The sequence below is a fragment of the Heterocephalus glaber genome, unplaced genomic scaffold (genome assembly GCF_053883595.1).
Source record: "Heterocephalus glaber isolate CG9 unplaced genomic scaffold, H.glaber_assembly_v1.0 deba00001733, whole genome shotgun sequence".
Lineage (NCBI taxonomy): Eukaryota > Metazoa > Chordata > Mammalia > Rodentia > Bathyergidae > Heterocephalus > Heterocephalus glaber.
In genome coordinates this window covers 14,630,461-14,651,335 of record NW_028258444.1, presented here as the reverse complement: position 1 = coordinate 14,651,335, position 20,875 = coordinate 14,630,461, and the positions used below count along the sequence as shown (strand labels likewise).

At 40.0% G+C, this 20,875-nt stretch overlaps 1 protein-coding gene and 1 long non-coding RNA gene across 3 annotated transcripts in view; one reads left to right on the top strand and one right to left on the bottom strand.

Moving 5' to 3' along the window:
- Positions 1-20,875, bottom strand: part of Ano6 (anoctamin 6) — a 181,697-nt gene that overhangs the window by 5,213 nt on the left and 155,609 nt on the right. For both annotated transcript variants that reach the window (XM_004863154.4, XM_087199956.1), the window contains exons 16-19: positions 17,245-17,375; positions 9,921-10,126; positions 5,307-5,509; positions 3,813-3,918 (exon numbers count right to left, since the gene is read on the bottom strand). In XM_004863154.4, coding sequence (XP_004863211.1) covers positions 3,813-3,918; positions 5,307-5,509; positions 9,921-10,126; positions 17,245-17,375 — 646 coding nt within the window. The remainder of the gene's footprint in view (positions 1-3,812; positions 3,919-5,306; positions 5,510-9,920; positions 10,127-17,244; positions 17,376-20,875) is intronic.
- LOC110345530 (uncharacterized) overlaps positions 1-20,875 on the top strand; it is a 275,962-nt gene that overhangs the window by 242,499 nt on the left and 12,588 nt on the right. Inside the window, exons 6-7 of the long non-coding RNA XR_015446901.1 lie at positions 18,436-18,648; positions 20,469-20,611. This is a non-coding gene — a long non-coding RNA (uncharacterized LOC110345530). The remainder of the gene's footprint in view (positions 1-18,435; positions 18,649-20,468; positions 20,612-20,875) is intronic.

Genomic DNA, 20,875 nt, shown 5'->3' with positions numbered 1-20,875 from the left:
TTAGATGCTCCAATACTGGGTGCATATATATTTATAAAGGCTATTTCTTTTGGCTGAATTGACCTCATGATCATGATATAATGACTTTCCTTATCTCTTTTACTACTTTTAAAAGATATGTTTCCCTAGGAGCCAAGGAAGTTTCAAGGAGGACTGAGTAATCAGTTCTGTCAAATGTTGTTTGTAAGTTAAGTAACATAATGGTGCAGAAGGGATCCTAGGAACTTAGCGACACGACGGCTGTTGGGAACTGTGGAAAAAGCATTTTCAGTGAAGTGGTAGGGACAAAAGCATCACTAGAGTGGGCATATAAAGAAAGAGGAAGAGGAAGAATAACAGACAGTAAGCACTGACCCCTCTTTCAAAGGTACTGGCCACAAGGAAGAAGAGAAATGGAGCAGAACTACTGAGGTACATAGGATGAAGAGAAATTGGTTCCTTTGATGATGAGGAGCAGGAGGAGGAGGAGGAGGAAAAAGGGTAAGGGTGGAGAAAAGAGGTTTTTTTTGGTTTGTTTTGGTTTTTGAGACAGGGTCTCACCCTGTAATTCAGGCTGGCCTTGAACTCACTATGTAGTCCAGGCTGGCCTCAAACTTGCAGTGATCGTCCTGCCTCAGCCTCCCAAGTGCTGGAACTACAAGCGTGTGCTACCACGCCTGGCTAAAAGAGGTATTTTTTTCTTTCATCTATTCCTGAAGAAGGCAATACTTACAGATAAATGGATTTTCTGTTATGTCACCTTCCATTTCTGGGTTAAAGCCAACATAGTGTGATGCTGTCTTTTAAAAATACATTGCTAGATTTAGTTTACACTTTCTAAAATGATCTCTGCATCCATGAAATGAGTGAGATTGCCCTTAATTTTTCCTTCTTTCTTTATTCTTGTCTGATTTTAGACCTAGACTTAGCATCACCGAATGAGTTGGAGAGGATTTATTTGCTTTTTTCCCCAGTCTCTATAAGATTGAAATGATCTGTTCCAAAAGGTAGCACTTTCATACAAAACCATAAAGCCTGGTATGTTCACTGTGGAATGATTTTTCAGTTACTCAAAATTTTGTTGTAATTCTAGGTTTGTACTACCTTCTATAGCATTTTGAAGATGTCTGACTATATTTGTTACAGTTTAGATTTAAAATATCACCCAGAAGTCTCAAGTGTTCAGAGATGGGGTTTTTGATTGGATGATGGGAACACTATACTCATCAATGGATTGAAATGCTGATAAATTTTTGCTATTAGGAGGTAGGGTCAAAGGGAGTGATGTGGAAGGGTGTATTTTTGCCCGAGCTCTTCCCTTCTTTCCTTTGGCTTTTGGCCACCATAAGGTGAACACCATCCCTCAGCCATGGCCCTTTGCCATGATCTTAGTGCCTTGGAGTCAGCTAACCATGGACTGGACCCTCTGAAATGATAAGCCAAAGTAAATCTCTTCTCTTTTAATTTGAGGGTGTCAGATATTTTGTCCCAGAAATCAGTGGAAAAGCTGACTAATAAAACACTCTTTTGGGCTCACTGTTGCTTCTTTTTGTTTTTCTACAGGGTCTCACTATGTAGTTCAGGCTGGCCTTGAACTCACTATATAGCCCAGGCTTGCCTCCCAAGTGCTGGGATTATAGGCGTGCACTACCACAGCCAACACTGTTGCTATTAAAAAGTCTACTCTTGCTCTAATTTCAATTTTTTGTCAGTCATTTATCTCATTTCTCTGGTGTGCTGCGTTTTCCTTATGTTTAAGTGTGGATTTCTTTAACAGTTATTCTGCTTGATATAGAGCAGGCTTTCAGCTCTGAACTGATGTTTTCATCTATTCTAGAAAATGTTCCTCTCTTCCATTACCCATTTTCTGCTTCCATGATTTTTTTTTTTTAACCCAACTGTAAAGCCTCAGAATTTGTTGACTAGTGTTTAATTTAGTTGTAAGATCCTTCTCTGAGGAAGAAGTATAAGTAACCAACAAATACATGAAACAATGTTCAACATCTCTGACCAGTAGAGAGATGCAAATTAAAACAATGCTAAGATTCCATCTAATACCAGAAAGAAAGGCAATCATCAAAAAACTCAAAGAATAACAAATATTGGCATGACTGCAGTGAAAAAAGAACCCTCCTACAACTGTTGGTGGAATGTAAAGTAGGACAACCATTACAGAAATCAGTATGGAGATTTCTCAAAGAACTGAAATTAGAAATTCCATACGATCCAGCTACTCCCCTTCTAGGTAACTTCTCCAAAGAGCTAGAGACATCACACTATGCTGATACATGCATACCCATGTTTACAGCAGCACAACTCATAAAAGCCAAATCCTGGAAGCAGCCCGTATACCCATCAACAGATGACTGGATAAAGAAAAGGTGATATCTATACACAATGGAATACTACTTGGCTATAAAGGACACATTTGAGATATTTTTAAGAAAATGGGTGCACCTGGAAAATACAATGCTGAGTAAAATAAATTAGACGCACAAACTTAAATACCATATAGTATCTGAGTAAGGCAAAGGACAAACAGCACAATAAAGGATGGATGGAAGGAGATAAGGGACAGATCTCTTGCAGATGGGAAGGGGTTCCAGAGAATGTGGGCAAGAGAAGAGTGGGAAGGGAAGGGGAAACAAGTAGTATCAAGGTATGCCACGTACAGGACCCTAACAGCCTAAATGAATGTGAACGTTGTATGTCATGACATGAGATAGATAAGATTAATTAGATCAACTAGAACAGAAATGGGGGAAAGGGGATTTAGAGGAGGAGGGAGGCAGACAGAAGGGAAGGGGATTAAGAAAGAATCAAGCTGCATTATGTACAGGCACCCACTCCCCAAGGTGACTAAATTGCAAACGTGTACCACTTAAAAAAAGAAAACTTAACCTATAAGTGGCGTAAACAAAAGGGGTTATTTTTCCACATGAATTCTGAGGCTTTGTAATTTGGTAGTCACTCTAGAAAAGAAGTTGGCTAGATCAACTGACAATTTATACCTGTCTTGGTTATTTTTCACAGCTACTTAATTTTAGGGATGTAAAACCTACTGTAAGAAGTTGGTGTATTATAAAAAATGCAACAGTTGAAGAATAAGAATAAAATTATCTGAATGAATAAAATTATCACAGTAATAAAAGTTTCCTGGGTGGACAGGTCACATCGTAAGCTCTTTCCCAGTCCAACACACTCCTCGGTGTCCCAAATTTTAAAAGGCACTTGGTTTTTAACTTTTAAAACAGACACCCAAGCCAGGCGTGGTGGTGCATTCTTGTAATCCCAGCACTGTGGAAGGCTGATGAAGGAGTTCAAGCCCAGCCTGGGCAATTTAGTGGCTTAGCCAGACCCTGTGTCAAAATAAAGGGTTGGGGATGTAGCTCAGTGTGAAGGCCCTGGGGTCTAATCCCCAGTACCACAAAATAGAACAAAGTAAAAAAATGAAAAAGCAAAAAAAAAAAATTTCACTTAGAGCATTATGAATATGCCAAACCAAATTAATACATTTCCTAAAATAATTCTTAGCATGCAATAAGAAACCATACATTTTGGCCTGGGATTTAGCTCAGTAGTGCTGTGCCTGCCCTTGCAAGTGCAAGGTCCTGAGTTCGTTCCTTGGTACAAAAAAAAAGAGAAAACATACATTTTTTGGGGGGTACCAGAGATCGAACTCAAGACCTTGCACTTGGCAAGGCAGGCACAGTGCCACTGAGCTAAACCCCCAGCTCCAAGAGAACATGCATTTTAATTTGAATTGGTAATACGTATAATATAAGATCTACAAATATGTGGCCTTAAAACTATTTCAAATATACTTTTCCTACCTCCATGACAATGACAAAAGCCAGCTTGGCAGCAACTACATGCCAGTAGTAGATGTTGTGTTTATATTCTTGTGGGTGTCCAGGTGGATTTCGGAAATCACGATATCTGGAAACAAAACAGTCATATTAGGGAGGCAATTTTTTTGATCAAATACTGTAAACAAGAGCTCTATTTTTAAGTCTTTTTTTTTTTTTTTTAAAAAGTCATACTTGATGCAATGTTCTTTTAAATTGGACAACACATAAATTTTCTCCTACAGCTCAATTTGGCAATAAAACTCTGAAAACAATGACTCCAGCAATAACTCATTAAACACATAATCAGAAAATGATGCTAATAATGGATTCCATCTGTGAAAGAATCTATCTTTATAAGAGAGGAAAATTTAAAAAAATTGTGGGACCACAGCTTTTTCCTTGCTTTCTGAAAAGAGTATAAAACCATTTAGCCTATTTTCAGGATCATGTTTATAAATTTATTTATAAAATGGTATCATGAGAATTGGTTCAGCCATGGGCCCATTGCTCCCTATTGAGGACATGGCCTACTTGTTAGAATTTTTCTACCTAATTCCTTGTTGTGAGTTGCCACGTGTTACTATTGTCAGAGGACCTTTCTCAGGTAGTACATCTCTAATTTCTTGCCCATAATCTATCAGACCTAGAAGGGATTTTTTGATGAGATTTATGTAAAGTAATAATAGACAGATTCAGTGTAGAATTCTAAAGTGGCACTACTACATATAACTTGGAAACATTTGTTCTGGGCTTATTTCTGGTTTATGGGTTGTGTTATTGAAAATCTGAATCAGTGAAGGCTTTGAAGAGTTGGACTAAATGAATTTTAAAGTCTCCTTTAGATAAGTTAAAGATATGAGAAAAATCTATGACCTGTAGTCAACAAACTATCAACTGGTACTTTAGTTAGTATATACCCAAGAAAATACTACCAGCCATTAAAACCAATGCAGAGAACTTTGGAATACTTTTAGAAAATACTGCTAGGTATTTATTAAGTGAGGGTGATACTATCTCTGAGCTTCAGTTTGTGCTTATATACAAATTAGTCCTGGCACTTAAATTATCTTGGCTTCTAGAACTCTTGGAGTTTCTTCATTTATAATATATAAAACTTTCTCCTGGATCAGTCCCTCTGTAACCACTTGGAACTCTCAATCTTGCTTTTCTGGTTTGGTTTGAAAATTCTAGCCCTAATCTTATAAATTTTAGTATCTTTGTTTAGTCTGATTGCAAAGAAAGCTACGGGGGCAACCCATTTAGGACCCCACCTGTCTCCCAGGAGCTACTCTTATTCCCCATTCCTATTTCCCCAATACATTTTCCTTCTCTTAAAAAAAAAAAAAGAAAAGAAAGCTATAGGAAAATGTATCTCTAGCAACTGAAGTAACACCAGATAGAATGACATCGCAAGAAAAGCTCTTCTCAAGTGAAGTGAATTCCTTAAAAAATTAAAGCAGGTAAGGCAGAACTTGCCTGCATGTGGTATAGTTACCAAGCCCAGAGTATGACTCTGGCTTGCTTTTGTCTTTGAAGTCCGAGATGTTGAAGATAGAGAGAGTATTGTTGATGTAGCCCTCCATAGTGTAGTCAGCATGGTCTCCATAGGGAGGGATGGAGAAGGACCAGTAATATACCAGACGGGGAATCATGTCTGATGTGAAGGCAATGATCATGGCCTATTTAGGGAGGAAAACAATTGAGCAAGCATTAATTTAGAGTTATTACAGTTATGGCTAACAAATATGCTAGAGTTACTGTTTTCATCATGTTGATTTTAATAAAATATACAGAAATCATAATTCTTTAAGTATGAAATGTATATATGTCCTAAAAACCCATGGGCAGTAATTCTTTAAAATTAGTGGCTGTTATATGAGTAATGGGTCTCATTCTGGCAAATCTGTACATGCACATAACACACTCTGATCCTCCCCTCTTCCGTTACCCCTCTTCCCCTTTCCTGCCGAACCCCCCTCCTCTTCTCTCATAGTCTCCCTTCTACCTCAAGTCTTTAAAAATATTTTTTCTAGTTTCCTCATATGCTAGAAAAGACACACTATTTAACTTTCTTAGTCTGGTGTATTTCACTTAACCCAGTGGTCTCTGAGCAGAAAATTTAGAGTATTTCTTTCTGGTCTTCAATGCAGTTGAAATGCAGAGGCCTGAGAGCTGCTTCCTCTGCTTTGAAATATAATACCATTTACTCAAAACAACTGTGAACTGGGGTAATGTGGCGAATTTAAGAGGCCTTGTATATACTATGTAAATTAGTATTTTTTTCCAAAGTTAGAATTGTCAACCTTAGAAACTCTATAATTTTAACACTTTTGTAGATAAAACTAAGGCCAATATTTTGAAAATACTTTGACTTTATACAATTCCTTTGTAGAGTGATGCAAAATCGATTTTTTGTTTTTATATAAAAACAGAATTTAAGCTGCATAAAATATATTTTCTCATCTAAATTTAAATGACAGCTTCAAATTCATACTCCCCTACCCTCATAGTATCTAGACTTGTTTAGACAAGTCAACCTACAGCCTGATTTACTTTTTTTTTTTTTTTCCTGGTACTAGGGATCGAACTCAGGACCTTGCGCTTATGAGGCAGATGCAGTGCCACTGAGCTAAATCCCTGGCTTAGACTGATTTACTTTAAATTCAGTACATACTTGTTACTTCATTAGAGAATAAGAATTTTTTTACATAAAATATTATGGTAAAAAGAAATTATATTGAGGTTGATCCATTTACAAAGTCAAGAAATGATGTCAGTTTTGTTAGATCTAATATCTATGCCTCCAAACTTGCCAAAGATTAAATGGATACAGTTATGAAAACTGTATTTAGCTATATACAGAAAACCTTAGTATATTTTTGTATAAAAGTAATAAACAGTCATCATAAACCTGTGTCTGTCAGACATCCATTAGGATACAAAGCTATTATGAGTTCCATAAATTTTTTTCTAAAATTCTTTAATTTGGGCTTTAAATTCTCCCATTTGTAATACTTGAGGGATGGAGAAAATATACTGGAAACCAAATTCTATGTGAATAAACAAAGTGAATGAGTCATTAAACAAGCAGAAGAACAGACGTGTTTCTGGCTCAACGTGATTTTTAATAGTACTCATCTGAACATATGGCTTAAACACAGTGAGACTACAAACCAACAAACAAGATCTCAGGCAAAGCAAGAAAAACAATTAAGGAGGTTTTCTACTGCAAATTTCCCCCACAAGAACCAATTTTGTCATTTCCTTCAATGTAAAAAAGTCTGTGTGTGTGACTGCCTTTTGGTGATGAAGTGAGGCAAGAATACTGTGTCCTTTTCCAGATTCGACTAGATTAAATTTGCTGGTATTATTAACTCAACTGTTATCTTTTTGTAAAATCACCTGCACATGTGCTTCAGGAAGCTACAATAATTCCAACAAGGAAGATAAGTCTATTGTCTTCTGACAAGATACCTTTCCCCTTCAACCGAGCTGCTTGGAGAGATGTGCTGCAAGAGCACAAATAAATGCAGTGTGCTTCATTTCTCATGCTGTTCTGCACACAGTTTTCCATTTATAGCAAAATAAATTAAAATTGGTCTTCAATAGCAGATGCTCTGGCAGATACAACAATGTCAATTCAGCTTATTTATTGAACCAGCAGCTTTAAAAGGGGTGATTTTACACCAAACTCCTACTGAATGCCCACTCTCACCCCTGATGGCTATTCTTTTCCTCTTACGTACATTAGGCTGTGGACATACACAGTAGGTATTTGAGGGCTCGAGGTCCTATATGCAAGGGGACACATACACATTCAATGCCTGCATACATATTTACATACATAGCCGCGTGTATGTGTGCACACTGCATCATGGAAGTGTTAACAATCCTAGTAATATGGAAAAAAAGGTTATCCATAGTTTAATCAATGACAAATCTAATAAGCGGTTTTCCTAGGGTAAGTTAGAAGAAAAAACAACTATTGGATAAGACCCAGTAGCACCAATTAGCCAGTGTGTGTGTCTGTACACAGACCCAGTTGGAGAAGCCTTGTAATCGCAGCCAATCCTCCATCTGTGCTAATGGAATGGAGCCATGGCATGGGCTCTGAGAAAAGGTGCCTGATACAATCAAACCAGAATGCTTGAGGAATGGGGAGGATGAGTCAATTACATTTTCTGGTTGCTGAAGGTCAAACAGAAACCCTTTTAGTTTCAAACCTTACTGCTGAAAATTTTCTTAAATCACACAAGTCCACGTTCCTGCTCTGTTTAGTGTACTATAGCATATTGAACATGACAGATCCATTCTTTATGACTGTGGAACTTGAAAGGCCTTGCTGTCATATTTCTGAACATCTGTCTTCATATGGAAGCACAGTGGATGTTTAGGGTACGGTATATGCTATTTGGGTGAGAGGAAACCAACATACCTTGTAAGTTGGTTTTTATGTGTGATTTGCAACTTTCTCCAAAAAGTAGAGACAGCATGCAATTCAGATAATTTGAGGGTTCTGGGGTGGAGGGTTTCACATAACTTTTCTTGTGCCTTTAGTTGGGGTACATGTCAGAGTCCTCATGGAGTCATTGTTAATGACATTGAATAAAGAAAATAAAATATCATGTGTAAATACCAAATAGTTTCTCTAGTGTGAGAAACTGAAAGTGTAAGGACTAAAAGGTATAATAGATAATGTGAAATAGGAAGAAAAGGGGCAAAGGGGAAGTGGGAGGGGTAGGCGAAAGGAAAGAAGGGAATGGAATTAATAAGAGAAAATGAAAAAATGGAAACAAAGTCTTTGTAAATAGAGAGGGATGGAGGGGTTGAAGGGAGGGAAGGGGGAAAAATAAGAACCAGGAGAGATTATGTAAAGGTGCAAATTTCCAATGATGAATGTCATTATAGTGTACACCTAAAATGTACCAATAAAATAAACTTTAAAAAAAAGAAAATAAAGTATCAGCTAACATTCAATAATGACTAGGCTCCATGCGTTCTATGCATTAACTCAGTGAACTCACTAACCACTCTGTGCAGGGAGGTAGTCATTCTACAGATGATAAAATAAGTCTGTGAAGTGCTAAGGCCTGGTCCATGATCACACAGTGCTGGGAAGGGGAGCTCAGATGTACCTGAATCTACAGACTGAAGTACTGAGGAACTTCCCTCTCCAGAGCTGAGCCCAAAGGCAAGGAGAAAAGGCTGAGGACTTGGGGCAAGTGTGTGTTTAGAAATTAAAACTGGGAAATAATTTCGTTGGGGAAGCTGACTGGGTGAGATTGGCAGTGAGCTATGGGGGCAGAGGGCACTGGTTTTAAGGCTATTTCCAGGGAAGGAGGTCCTCTGATGAGCTGGCATGAAGATTGCTATGCCTGAGAACTCTGTTAGCTGGTACCAAAACAAAACAAAAGACTGTTCACATTCAATTAATACAGGCTGTAAACAACTAAGTGTGTCCCCTCACAGCCAGGATGCAGGGCACGAAGCTGCTTCAGCCAAGAGTATGGCTAGCAGAGGCCTAGTGGCAGGGTGGAAAGAGTGTTGAGACTCATCCTTAACATGCCATTTTAAGAACTCCTGCCCTAGAGACAAGGAGGGTAACACACAATCCGAAATGTGCAAAGTGTTTATACTTCATCAAGGTTATTACAGTAAGTTGGTATTTTGGAACATATAGTAACATATGGTGGAATGGTCTTATTTTACAGTCCTGAAATACTAAATGAACACATTTCTACCTACATTATGAAAGCAGTTTTTGGTAACTCCTCTTATAGTCATCTGAGGATTAGAAGTGTTAGTACTTATTACCATTATTACTATATTTCTGTTGAATAAAAACTTTAGCAAATGGGCAACAGTGGTGCCTCTGTAGGAGGTTTTGACTTGGTACATCAAGAATAATAGTTATAAACAAAATTTTAAAAGAATAACACTTGAATTCCACAGTATATAATTATATTGTTTGTATAGATGATAGACCTGGCACCATCCTCCCATTTAAAAAAACATTTGATTCCAGAGGCAGCCCTAATGCATCTTGGGGCCTTTCAAGGTCTCCACCCTGTGCAGCCTATGTCTACTCACATTGGTCACCACAGCCAGAACTGCTATTCCTTGCATGATGGGCTGCCATGCGCCGATGTCTTGGGCTTTTTCTGGCACCATGCGTCTAAACTGGGTAGTCAGTTTCCATGCGTCCACTCTTATTTCCAATATATTGTTCACCAGAGCCAACAAGGGAGCCAGTGGAAAAGAGGCCACAAATAAGGTGACGAACCCAAACTGAACAACTGTCAATGGAACGGACACACATCATGGAGTGGTGGATGGGCAGACAACACATTTCCTTTACTCTTATAAAGACAAAGGCAAAGAACTCAGTCTCAAAGAGAAAACATCCATGTTCAATAACAGCCATTCAACAGTGAAACAATTTAAACAAAACACAAATATGAAATCTCTCAAAAGACAACTAATTACAGCTTATTTCGTTTACATAGACATATTTAATAGGAACAATATATTGAAAAATGTTTAATGGTAATGAACTTGAGACATTGTTATTCATTCTTAATGCTGAGCTAAGAGGATATTGGCAGATGGTTTGTGACTTAGGGTTAAAACAAAAGTACCACTGGGAAGCTATGCTTAGAGAATGTTGGAGGGAATATGCTGAAAAGCAGCACAGAAACAGATCCCTGTAAGTCGGTGAATGCAAGTGCAATAAGAACACAAATACATGGATCAAAAGGGTCTTGCTAAGTCATAATCCTCCTTTAGAATCTCTATTGCGATGCTGTTGCAATCCACATGGTCACAGTAAGTCAAGAAAGTAGTGGTGGCTTAGAAGTTCTTTTTCTTTATTTGAAATTTACATGACCTAATATAAGTAGGGCAGCCAATTTGAGAGTAGCTATACCATAGAGAGCAAGAAGAAAGCAAGAAAGCCAAAGACCTAGAAAATAAATGTTTCTTTTAGGCCCTTCCCTTCCAACAGGTAGCCCATTAGAGAGTTTGTAACTATCACTGTGGATGAGAGGAAAACTTACAGGCCCCTTTAAAAGGCCCATTGCTGGGGCTAGGGATTTAGCTCAGTGGTTCTGCCGCCCGCCTTGTAGGCACAAGGTCTTGAGTTCAATCCCAGGTACCTAAAAAGAAAAAAGCCCATTGCTTAGATACAGAGCAGGGAAGAGCCTGGGGCAGGAAGGCAAGGTTATGGTGGGTGTCACTAGGTAGGAGGAACTAGCATTTGCTTCTGGTCTGAGAGGGTAAGTATTGTTACAGAAGAAGACAGGGCTGGAAGGATCTGGTAAGCTGCACAGGCCAGGCAGGAGTGGTCATATTCAGAAGGGTCAGACAACCAAAGACCAGCAGTGGTCAGGCCACAGAGTCAGCAGCAAGAGCAACAACTAGTGATAGCCTGTGTCTGAGTCTCCCAAGTCTCAAACCCATCACCCTGGGGGCCCAGGTAGGAAGAGAAAGGTAGGGAGTGGGTCAGAGTCAGCGGCTAAAGAGCAAGGGCATCCTGCTGGGGAGGGAGGGGCAATGCTGCCAGACCTTCTGAGTTCGAGAGGCCAGAAATCAGGAATATAAATATGATAAACCCAAATGAGGAAAGATCCCATTTATAATGATAATGAAAGCAGACTACTTTGACATGAATTAACAAAACATGTTAAGACTGTTAGGATAACTGACTTAAGAAAAAAACAATGATGAATGGAAGGATGTGCCCCACTCTTGACTCCGCACTCAAATTTGGGAACTTATCACATTTTTCTCCATAGAATAATTTAGAATTCTAATACAAATACAGTTCATTCAAAAAATTTTTAGAGCTGAAAGGTGATGCTAAAGTGTATAAACAACTGGACAGGTAAATCAAGAAGAGGAATGAGTCCACTAATGATATTGACATTTTGGAAAGCAATAATAAAATGAGATCATCTCTAGGAGATAGCAAGTTTATTAACTACATAATTAAAATTGCAGAACTAGTGCATGGATAGATAGTATGAATTAAACAAAATGGCTTAAAGCAGAGATAAAAATACTCATGAGATTTAAGTATATCATAATTGGTGGGTTCCAAGTACTTAAAGAACTAGCTAAATCATTGGAAAAATAGGTACAGGGTCATCATTTTGTACCTTAAAATAAATTCCAGATGGGGCTGGAGATTTAGCTCAGTGGTGCCGGCACCTGCCTGGCAAGCACAAGGTCCTGAGTTCAATCCCCGGTACCAAAAATAAATAAATAAAATAAAATAAATTCCAGATGGATTAAAAATTTTATATTTAAAAGCACCAGAAAAAAACCCCAACGTGGTATAGTTTGTTCTGAGATTTAAGTAAGAACTTTATCTTCTGAAGCCAAGAACAACTAAAAACCGATCATTTGAGCAAGGCAAAAAACACCAATTGACAAAAATATCCCTTGCCCGAAACTTTTGTCAGGATTCTATAATGCTAAGATTTCCCTTTTCACTTCACTGTCAAGTTTCTTTTTTTTTTTTTTAGTACGGGGAATCAAACTCGGGACCTTGCACTTGCAAGGCAGGCGGGGGAACCAATGAGCTAAATCCCCGGCTCAGCTGTCAAGTTTCTTGAAGGAAGTCTCCACCACTCACTCCCTCCATAGAATCCACATCCTACTGAAGCCTGCTGCACTGACTCTCTCTTGCTAACCCTGTAGGCAACTGCATGTTCCAGAGCCCACTCACGTTTCAGTTCTGTTTATTTGATCACTAAGTAACTTCCAACGTGACCAAATACTCCCCTCTATGGAACACGTTTTTTCTTCATTTTTGTTTTACTTAATAATGTTAAAAAGCTAAGTCAAGTTCTAAGTTGAATGTCCCAAAAACTACTACATTGGCACAGTACTTTTCCTACTTTTCCCTTCAGCTCTAGCAATTAAACAGGGCCTTTAGCTCTAATATTTCCCCCGTTTTTCATTATTCTCCCTTTTGTTACTTTCAAATCCCTCTTCAGCAAATATTAACACCTTCCAAGCCTTCTGTGCGTTTATACCACTGTGCTGGGCTTGGTCCTCCACCTGTTTTGCTCTTTCTTTTCTTTGTGGGCCCCACTTCTCCTATTTACTCTTTTAATGTCCCCTTTTTCCAGGGGCTCAGCATCAATTTTCTGCCAAACTCTTTTGAAACTCCTGCCTGATCTGTCCAAATGGCCTCACCCATGGCTCCTCAGAGATACTTTCTGATGTCCTGTACACAAATCATACCCAAAATACTCAGCACGGAAGCATCTCCTCAACAGAAGCTCTTCTCCCTGCTTCCACCCCACATATTCAAGTCTCCCTCCTTATCTGACAGAGTCACCCTTTTAGTGCTTATCAAATCTGCCTCCCCTCAATTCTAGTCCTCTGCTCCTGGCCTCTATTTAGATGCTTATCACTCGTTGTCTGGGTTACCTGCTTCACCTGCCTGGATTATCTTCCTCTCACCCAATGTGGACCCCACCCAAAATATTACCTTCCATCTGCTGCCAGAGTAACTTGATCTTCCTCAACATAAACACTATACAGTACTCATTTACCAATATTCCAACAGATGCAATTTTTTTTTTTGGTACCAGGCATCAAAACTCAGGACCTTGCGCTTGCAAAGCAGGCAGTGGAACCACTGAGCTAAATCCCCGGCCCCCAACAGATGCAAATTTAAGAATAAAGTACAAGGCCCCAGCTAAGCACAAAGCCTATCATGATACAGCCCTTGTGATCTATTACTTACACCTATAGATCCTTTGCTTCAGCCATACTTTATGTACTCAATATTCTCAGAAGCGATCACAGTTTTGTGCATTTGCACTTTAAAATGTGTTTGCCTCTCTGCACAAAATGACCATTCCATTCACCATGTGAGATAGCTAACTTCCTCTCATCCTTCAAAATCCACTTCAAAGGTCACCTGATTGAGGAAAACCAGATTTGCATTCTTAACAAGCCAGGAGTGCTGAGCTCTGTTAGAGCACTGACCAAGTCTTATCTTGGTTTCCCTAGCAATTGATACAGTGCTCAATAAATATTTACAGAATGAAGGGATAAGAGGCCTGCAAATCCTCCCTGGTTACCTGCTGTTATTTGGGAAAGCTCATACCACAGAGGTGAGGAGGCTCAATGTAGGCTTTAGACAGGCAGAGCAGAGATGAGGGAAGGGAAGAAAGCAGGCCTGAGTCAAGGGGAGAGGGCTGAGGTGAGATGTAGAAGGGATGAAAAGAAGGGGTGGCTGCAAGGAGATGTCGAACTGCCAATGATACGTGACGGTCACGTTTCCAAGATTTTTAAAAAACAGCTCGGCGATAGATTGAGTGAACATGGCACAGGTGTAAGGGGCTGTACCACAGACAACTGAGAGCTACTTCATCACTTCAGTGCACTTCATTTATGGCACCTGCCAGGGGAGGATGTCAGCAAGTTCTCAACGCACTGGGACTGTGCCATATAGTACTTGTGGAACAAGAGTGTCTATGGCTTTTAGATTTTAACACCAACACACTGTATTCCTCTTCCATTTTATGACTAAGTTCTCATAATCTGGACTAATACTCTGGGAGGTGATTTTGGCTAATGCCCCAGGGTTACTCCAATAATTTAAAGCACAGTGTGAAATTCACTAATAAAACTTTTACTCAAAGAAAATCATAGGTCACACAGCATTTGGTGGGGATCTGATGGGGCCATGTGCATGTAAGATCAACTAAAGGTTGTACAGATGCTCTGAGTCACTTAAATATTCTTGAGGACCAGCTGAGGACTAAGAGATCCAGAGGACTTGGTAGCTACCTCCAACAGGCGCGCCAGCAGGAGAGAGGCTCACACATGATTATGGTAGCAAGGGCAGCTCAGGCCTATAAGAAAGGAGCCATCAAGCGATGTGAAAAGCTGAGGGTTCTGTTGAGGCCCAGGAAGAACTGGTCAAGTGGGAAAAAAGGAAAAGTGCTGGTGGCTGGTGCCAGGCCTACACAGGGATGGAGAGCTCCAGGGTTATCTGCAGGAAGATGCTTCCCTCAAGGAGTAGAAGTCCTAATCAGCATGGGAGCTGAGGGTGTTGTTAGTGAGTGAGCATGGAGAGATGGGAGGAAGGAAACCGTGTGGTAGGAGACAGCTCCCAGAGGCACTAAATACTTATTCTGAGGAACAAAAATAGTTCAAAAGGCATTTGAAATTCTATCTTCTAGTGTCAAGGACAAGAGCCAGATTTCACACTGCTGCTGAATATCCAATCACAGACTGATTCTCAGGAAGTCATTAGGTATTCACTGGATAACTGGAAAACAATTTAGTTTATCTAGAAATCTGTCCATATCAGTTGTTATTCTACCTTTTCTGATAGGGTAGGATGAGGCCAAATTTAGTTCACTACTATTTTAATAAGCCTATGATTCCATAAACCCTTGTCAATATCCCCCAAAAGCATGACTATAAAACTTTTCCTTTCAACATCATTTATTTGACTTATCAACTACAGAAAGATAACTTTTTCCCAAGTGTTTTTTGGGGAGGCTAAAATAACAAGTGCTACTTTGTACCAGGATGTTGTTATTAATGCTGATAAAGGCTCCAAAAAGAAATATTTACAATGGTGACTCATTTTGGAATAGGCAATTGTCTTGCAGTCCTTTCGAAAATAAATAAAATAAACATAGTTTCTACATTATTTATTGCAGCTACACCCTTAATAAATCCTGATCACGAAACACAAGCAGAAATGAAATTCAAATCAGACCTCAGGCTGCTGCAGAGTATTGTTGACTGAAGAAGCCACAAAATGAACCTTTTTCTCACCAAAGAAAGCAGATGTGTTTCTGTGCATAATGTATACTTTGAAAAGCAATTATCTTATATATAGAATGTTATTTAATAAAATCCACCTCAATCTGCAGACTTGTAAATAGGAACCACAAAGAGTGTCCTTGCAAACATAAAAATCCCTATGCATAAATCCAAGGCCAGTCAACCAAAATTTTGTGCCTCTTTTTCTATTCTTATGCTTAAAAAAAACCCCAAAAAACTAGTTCAATGCATTGGTTAGCTGAAAGGGCACAGGTACAATACATGTAAATTGTTAACTATTACATACAAGCGTGTCATGCATAATAGAAAAGATGGTGTTCTCTATGGAAATCTATTTTGAGATCCATTTAAAAAGCACCAGAGAGCTCAAAATTAGGTTAAACTGAAGGGAAACAGAGCCCACACAAATACACAAACACACAAACACACAAAGATATTCAGCACCAAGGTGACCTGTGTGCTAAATCTGAATTCCAGACCAACAGAATGGTTTCCCGTTCACAAGGCCATTTAAGGAACCAGGTGGAAGCCAGTGGGCAAAAGAGACACATACGCTGTCCAAGGCAAGAGGGGTCTGGGGACCTGTGAGCCTCCCTGAGTGAGCAGCATGCTCTTGTGGGCTTTCTTAGCTGTCAGTGCAGAGGCCATGTGCCAACAGCTGTGCCTGCATGAGCACCAGCCTGTCAAGAGCCATTCTACGTAATTTTTGGGGAAAAATAATTTCATAAAGTATGACAGTAGCTCTCTAAGGCCCAATGTCACCTTGTCCTGTCAGCCAGCTATGGCATACAGAAACAACTCCATTTTGCCTCTGGTCACAGCTGAGGCCTCAATGGTCCCCTGATACTGTGATGCAAGAGTACATCAGCTATAGATATCCTGGTTCTTCAAGAACTGAGTAGTAATAAAGAAAGAGAAAGGTTTCACCTGGGGGAAGGATAAATTATTAAGTCTGCTATCTCATCCCACCTACCACTGTAAGAATGCTCTCCTTACCGTCCTCATCAACGTAAGACCCTCATTAACCCAAAATCCTCATTAACATAGGATTACTGGTCACCCCTCAGCCCCCCTAGTCACACGTTGTGTGCACCTAATAAACAGTAGCTAGCTTGGAGTGTCTTTGTCTTTGCCCACTCTGAGTCACTGACCTTCCAGCCCCCCATGTACTACGTCCACAAGTCTCTACTGTCTTTCTTTAGCCCTCACCGACCCCCTTTCTAGGCAGCTGGAAGATTAAGTGCCCTATGATACCAGCCCGAGCTGAATCATATCTAATGATAGTTGCTAAGTCCATCCTCAGACAACACGGTCAGAATGTTTTCAGAACTAATGGTGAAGAAGTACTTTGATGACTATTCCATTTCATTGCTCAGTAATAAATATTTAGCTTCAAACAACATAAATACTGACAAAGACACACACAGCCTCCTTATTTGAAAGCCTAATTGTATAATTTTATCTAGTGGAGAAAAACATACTCCTCTTCATTGCAATACACTAAATAATTATCTGGCTCTGTAATAAGACGGTTCTGGACTCTAGAACCCGCTCCAACATTTCACATCACTTAAAACTTCACTTAACAACTTACTCATTTCAAGATACTCATAAAATAATCCCAGTTTGCCCATGGGCTGCAGATGGTAATCCTGTTCCCAGCGTGGGCTTATGTTCTCTGATCCGGAAACTCTGCGAAACCGTCCAATTAGATTCATGACCCAGCTGCCAAAAACATCAAATTATAAATTAGAATGTTATCAGACAAAGGTCATTTTGTTGCTCTCTCAAAGCTGAGTACATAATCTTCCCAAGAAGTTAATGTCTTATTTGCATGTTAAATTGCTGCCTCCCTACCCCTCCATGTTTTGAAAAGTACAATTATACACCTGGGTTTATCAAAATTGCAGCTGGTACTATTTTTTCTTTGGATGTGGACAGCTTACTGTTTGAGATTTTCCTTCCTTTGATTAATTTTAGTTTTTCACACTTCCTCTTTATCATCAAAATGGTCTTTCCAATATAAAAATCATCAATAAAAATAAGCAAAATAAAGCCATAATATGTGAACTGGTGTGAAGTGCTGTGCAGAATAATAAAGCAGGGCAAGGTCAGTTTGCACTACTGCATAGGGAAGAATGGAACACTCACTGAGTGACATGAGGAGGAGGCGAGGAGCTAAGCAGTGGACGGAGAGCTTCCAGGCAGAGGGAACACTAACTACAAAGACCCTGAGGCAAGAGGGAGCCCCCACCTTTGAGAGTGCAGAGGCTCCTGGGAAACAAGTCTGCTGGCCACTATTAAGGTATGGGTGCTTTTAACTCTGAAGGAAGTGAGGAGCCAGTGGAGGGCGCTGAGCAGAACAGTGTCAACATGTGATATTAGATAAACAGAGGTACTGAGTTGAACAACTAAAGACTGGAGAAGTGAAACACTCATCGAGGATAGTGAGAGCCCTGTGCACTACTGGACCCTGCCTCCGTGGAGCAGTCTATTTTCTTTTTTCTTTTTTTTTTGGTACCAGGGATCGAACTTGGGTCCTTGTGCTTGCGCAGCAGGTGGCAAAACCACCGAACTAAATCCCCGGCCTGAGCAGTCTATTTTCTTAGATGTCATGTTTTTCCTCTCTGAAAGCCTTGTGGCTCTAATAAATGCTTCTTCCACTTTTTTGGCAATTTTCTCTGAAAAGAAATCTGAGTTGGCAGTAATGTCAGTAATGTGTCTTTACCTCTCCAGGATAAAAAACCAGTGTCCCCTCAAGCAACAGCCAGTGTGTTGTTTACAGGTAGAGTTCACAGAAGAAGCACAACAATAAACAACTTCAAGTACACCTACAACATCTGGCTAAGCTTCAGCTGATTACCCATTGGTGTAGATTTCGAAATGTGACAATGAGAAGCCATCAGAGGGCTGTGAAGGCACCTGCTGTGAGAAAAGCACATGGGACCCCAGCCTCTCCCCGTGTACACGTTGCTCGGTCTCCACCCAGCCAGCCCAGGTTAGGGTTTATGATGCTTCATGTACTGGGCTTCTCACTGCTACCCATCTTGGTGCTCTTTCTCTGCCGACTACACAGGTTTTCCTATAGAATGAGCTCCTGCCCTCAGTCTTCCCGCTTCTTTCTCACTAGGGAAGCATCAGGAGCCTGGGGAAAGGGTAAGGATTGGACTCAAATTCCGTGAATCTGAATCTCAATCCATACTATATTGCTTACTAGCTATTCTGCTTTGGCAAAGTTAAAAGACAATAGAATGACACACTGTTCACTGCCCAGGGCTGCTGTCAAGATTAATTCAAAATTGTTAAAAAGGTGTAGCACATTTCCAAACACACCTGTACCCTCTGTATGAGGTTTCCGGTTGACTAATACAGGCCACACCTGATGAAGCTGACTGAAAATAAGGCGTACCTTATTGGGAGTCTTGACTTGGGGATCTTGGGGATAACAGGCTACCTGGAGCAATGGTTCTCACTTGGGATTTTCCAAGAAAGACACACGATGCTTGTTAATAGTGCAGCTTGCTATACTTCAATCAAAAGACCTGAGGAATGTCCTAGAACCTGCTGCCTTACTGCCATCCCAGGGCCTTGTGACACAGGTTACACCGAGGATCACACATGTCCACCCCTCTTCACATCTCCACACCTGAGATTACTGGGGTTTCTGTTGGTTTATTTTTTGCTCTGTCTCCCCACTTCCGGTCTCAGCCCCTTCTGAATCCTGTCCATGCCTCCAGAGAAGCAGGTACCCTTCTGTCCATCAGCTTGGTTTTGGGACGAAACCTCTGTCCTGCTGCTTCCCTTTCCTGCTATTCTGCCTCCCCAAGTCAGCTCATGTTAGAGGTCTTTTTGATGAGCTTTGTTTGCAGAGCTACAGACTCTGAGCCTCTTAATCCGATTTCCAGAGCTGAATCACTCATCTATATAGAAATACATCCATTACTGCCCAGGGTCTTTCGGTTTTTCTACTGGGCTTTAATTCTAGAGTGAAATCTCAATCTTGACTGCAGCTGAGAACCACCTATAGGGCTTTAAAAAAATACTCAGGTGTCTTTTCTGTTGGCTAAGATTAGAATTCCTTAGGAATTTTCAGTGCCTATTAATATAACCATGCATATTAATATAACCACAATATAACAAGTTGAGCTTTACTAAATACTTATTATGTATAGTGGAAAATACTTAACCCTTATATTCTCTTGGCCTTTGCCATATTTTTTCTTTTTCTACATACTAAAGATAGTCTCCACTTGTGTAGAACATTCTGCAGTATTCCCACTAATTTTGAAATGTAAGCACTTCTCACTATCTGAATCTATTTCATGCCTGAGTTTACTCTTCTTGAAGTGGATAGTGAGAGAACCAGATCTAGGACTCTCTGTGTATCTCTGGCTCATTCTCTTTCCACATCATATACTGAGAAAGGATATCTTCTAGAACGGCTCATTTCTCTAATTATATCAGTGCATATTCATTGTGGAAAATACAGAAGAGATAATGAAGAAAATTCTAGCTATCTACCATCTACACACCAAAGGATACTAACACCATAGGCATTTTGGAAGCTTAATTATTTTTCCTTATTATGAAAGTTTCTCCAGAGCAATTTGCTTAACACGGGAATTATATTAACCCCTTGTCAAGTACAGTATAAAGCAAATTCCCAAGAATGCCTCAAACATTAAAATGCGAAGTGGAGCTGGGAAGCCCAAAGGGTTCGAAGTTTGTTCTCTGGGTCTAACAAACAGTTCTGTAATTTGCTGCTATTCTGTATTTGAAGCATATGTGGCACTTGTTTGATCAACAGTCTGTTCCCAGGGCCTGCTTTACACCCAGGATCAGTCCAGGTTCGGGAGAAATGCCAGAGGGAACCTGGACCAGAGTGCTGGACACGTTGCTTCCCTGGTGCCAAGAATCCCAGTCGGAGATATGAGCCCAAAGCACCTCAAAGGATGGAGAAGGTAGAGTTCTGGCGAAATATACTTTACCATGTTTCTTTTGACATATCAACAGGAAAACAGCTACTGACTTTCAGGCTGCTCTCTCCCTTCCTGTTTATTTCTGCGATGGGTGAAGCTCTGGGCGGCAAGGGTAACTGCTGTATCATTGTATAGGATTTTGTATGAAATAAAAAGAAGGAAACAGGAACCTACACAAAGCAACAGCAGCCCACCCAAGGCACGTAAGTTTGACTAACACTGACCATTCTCAGTTTTCAAGCTAAG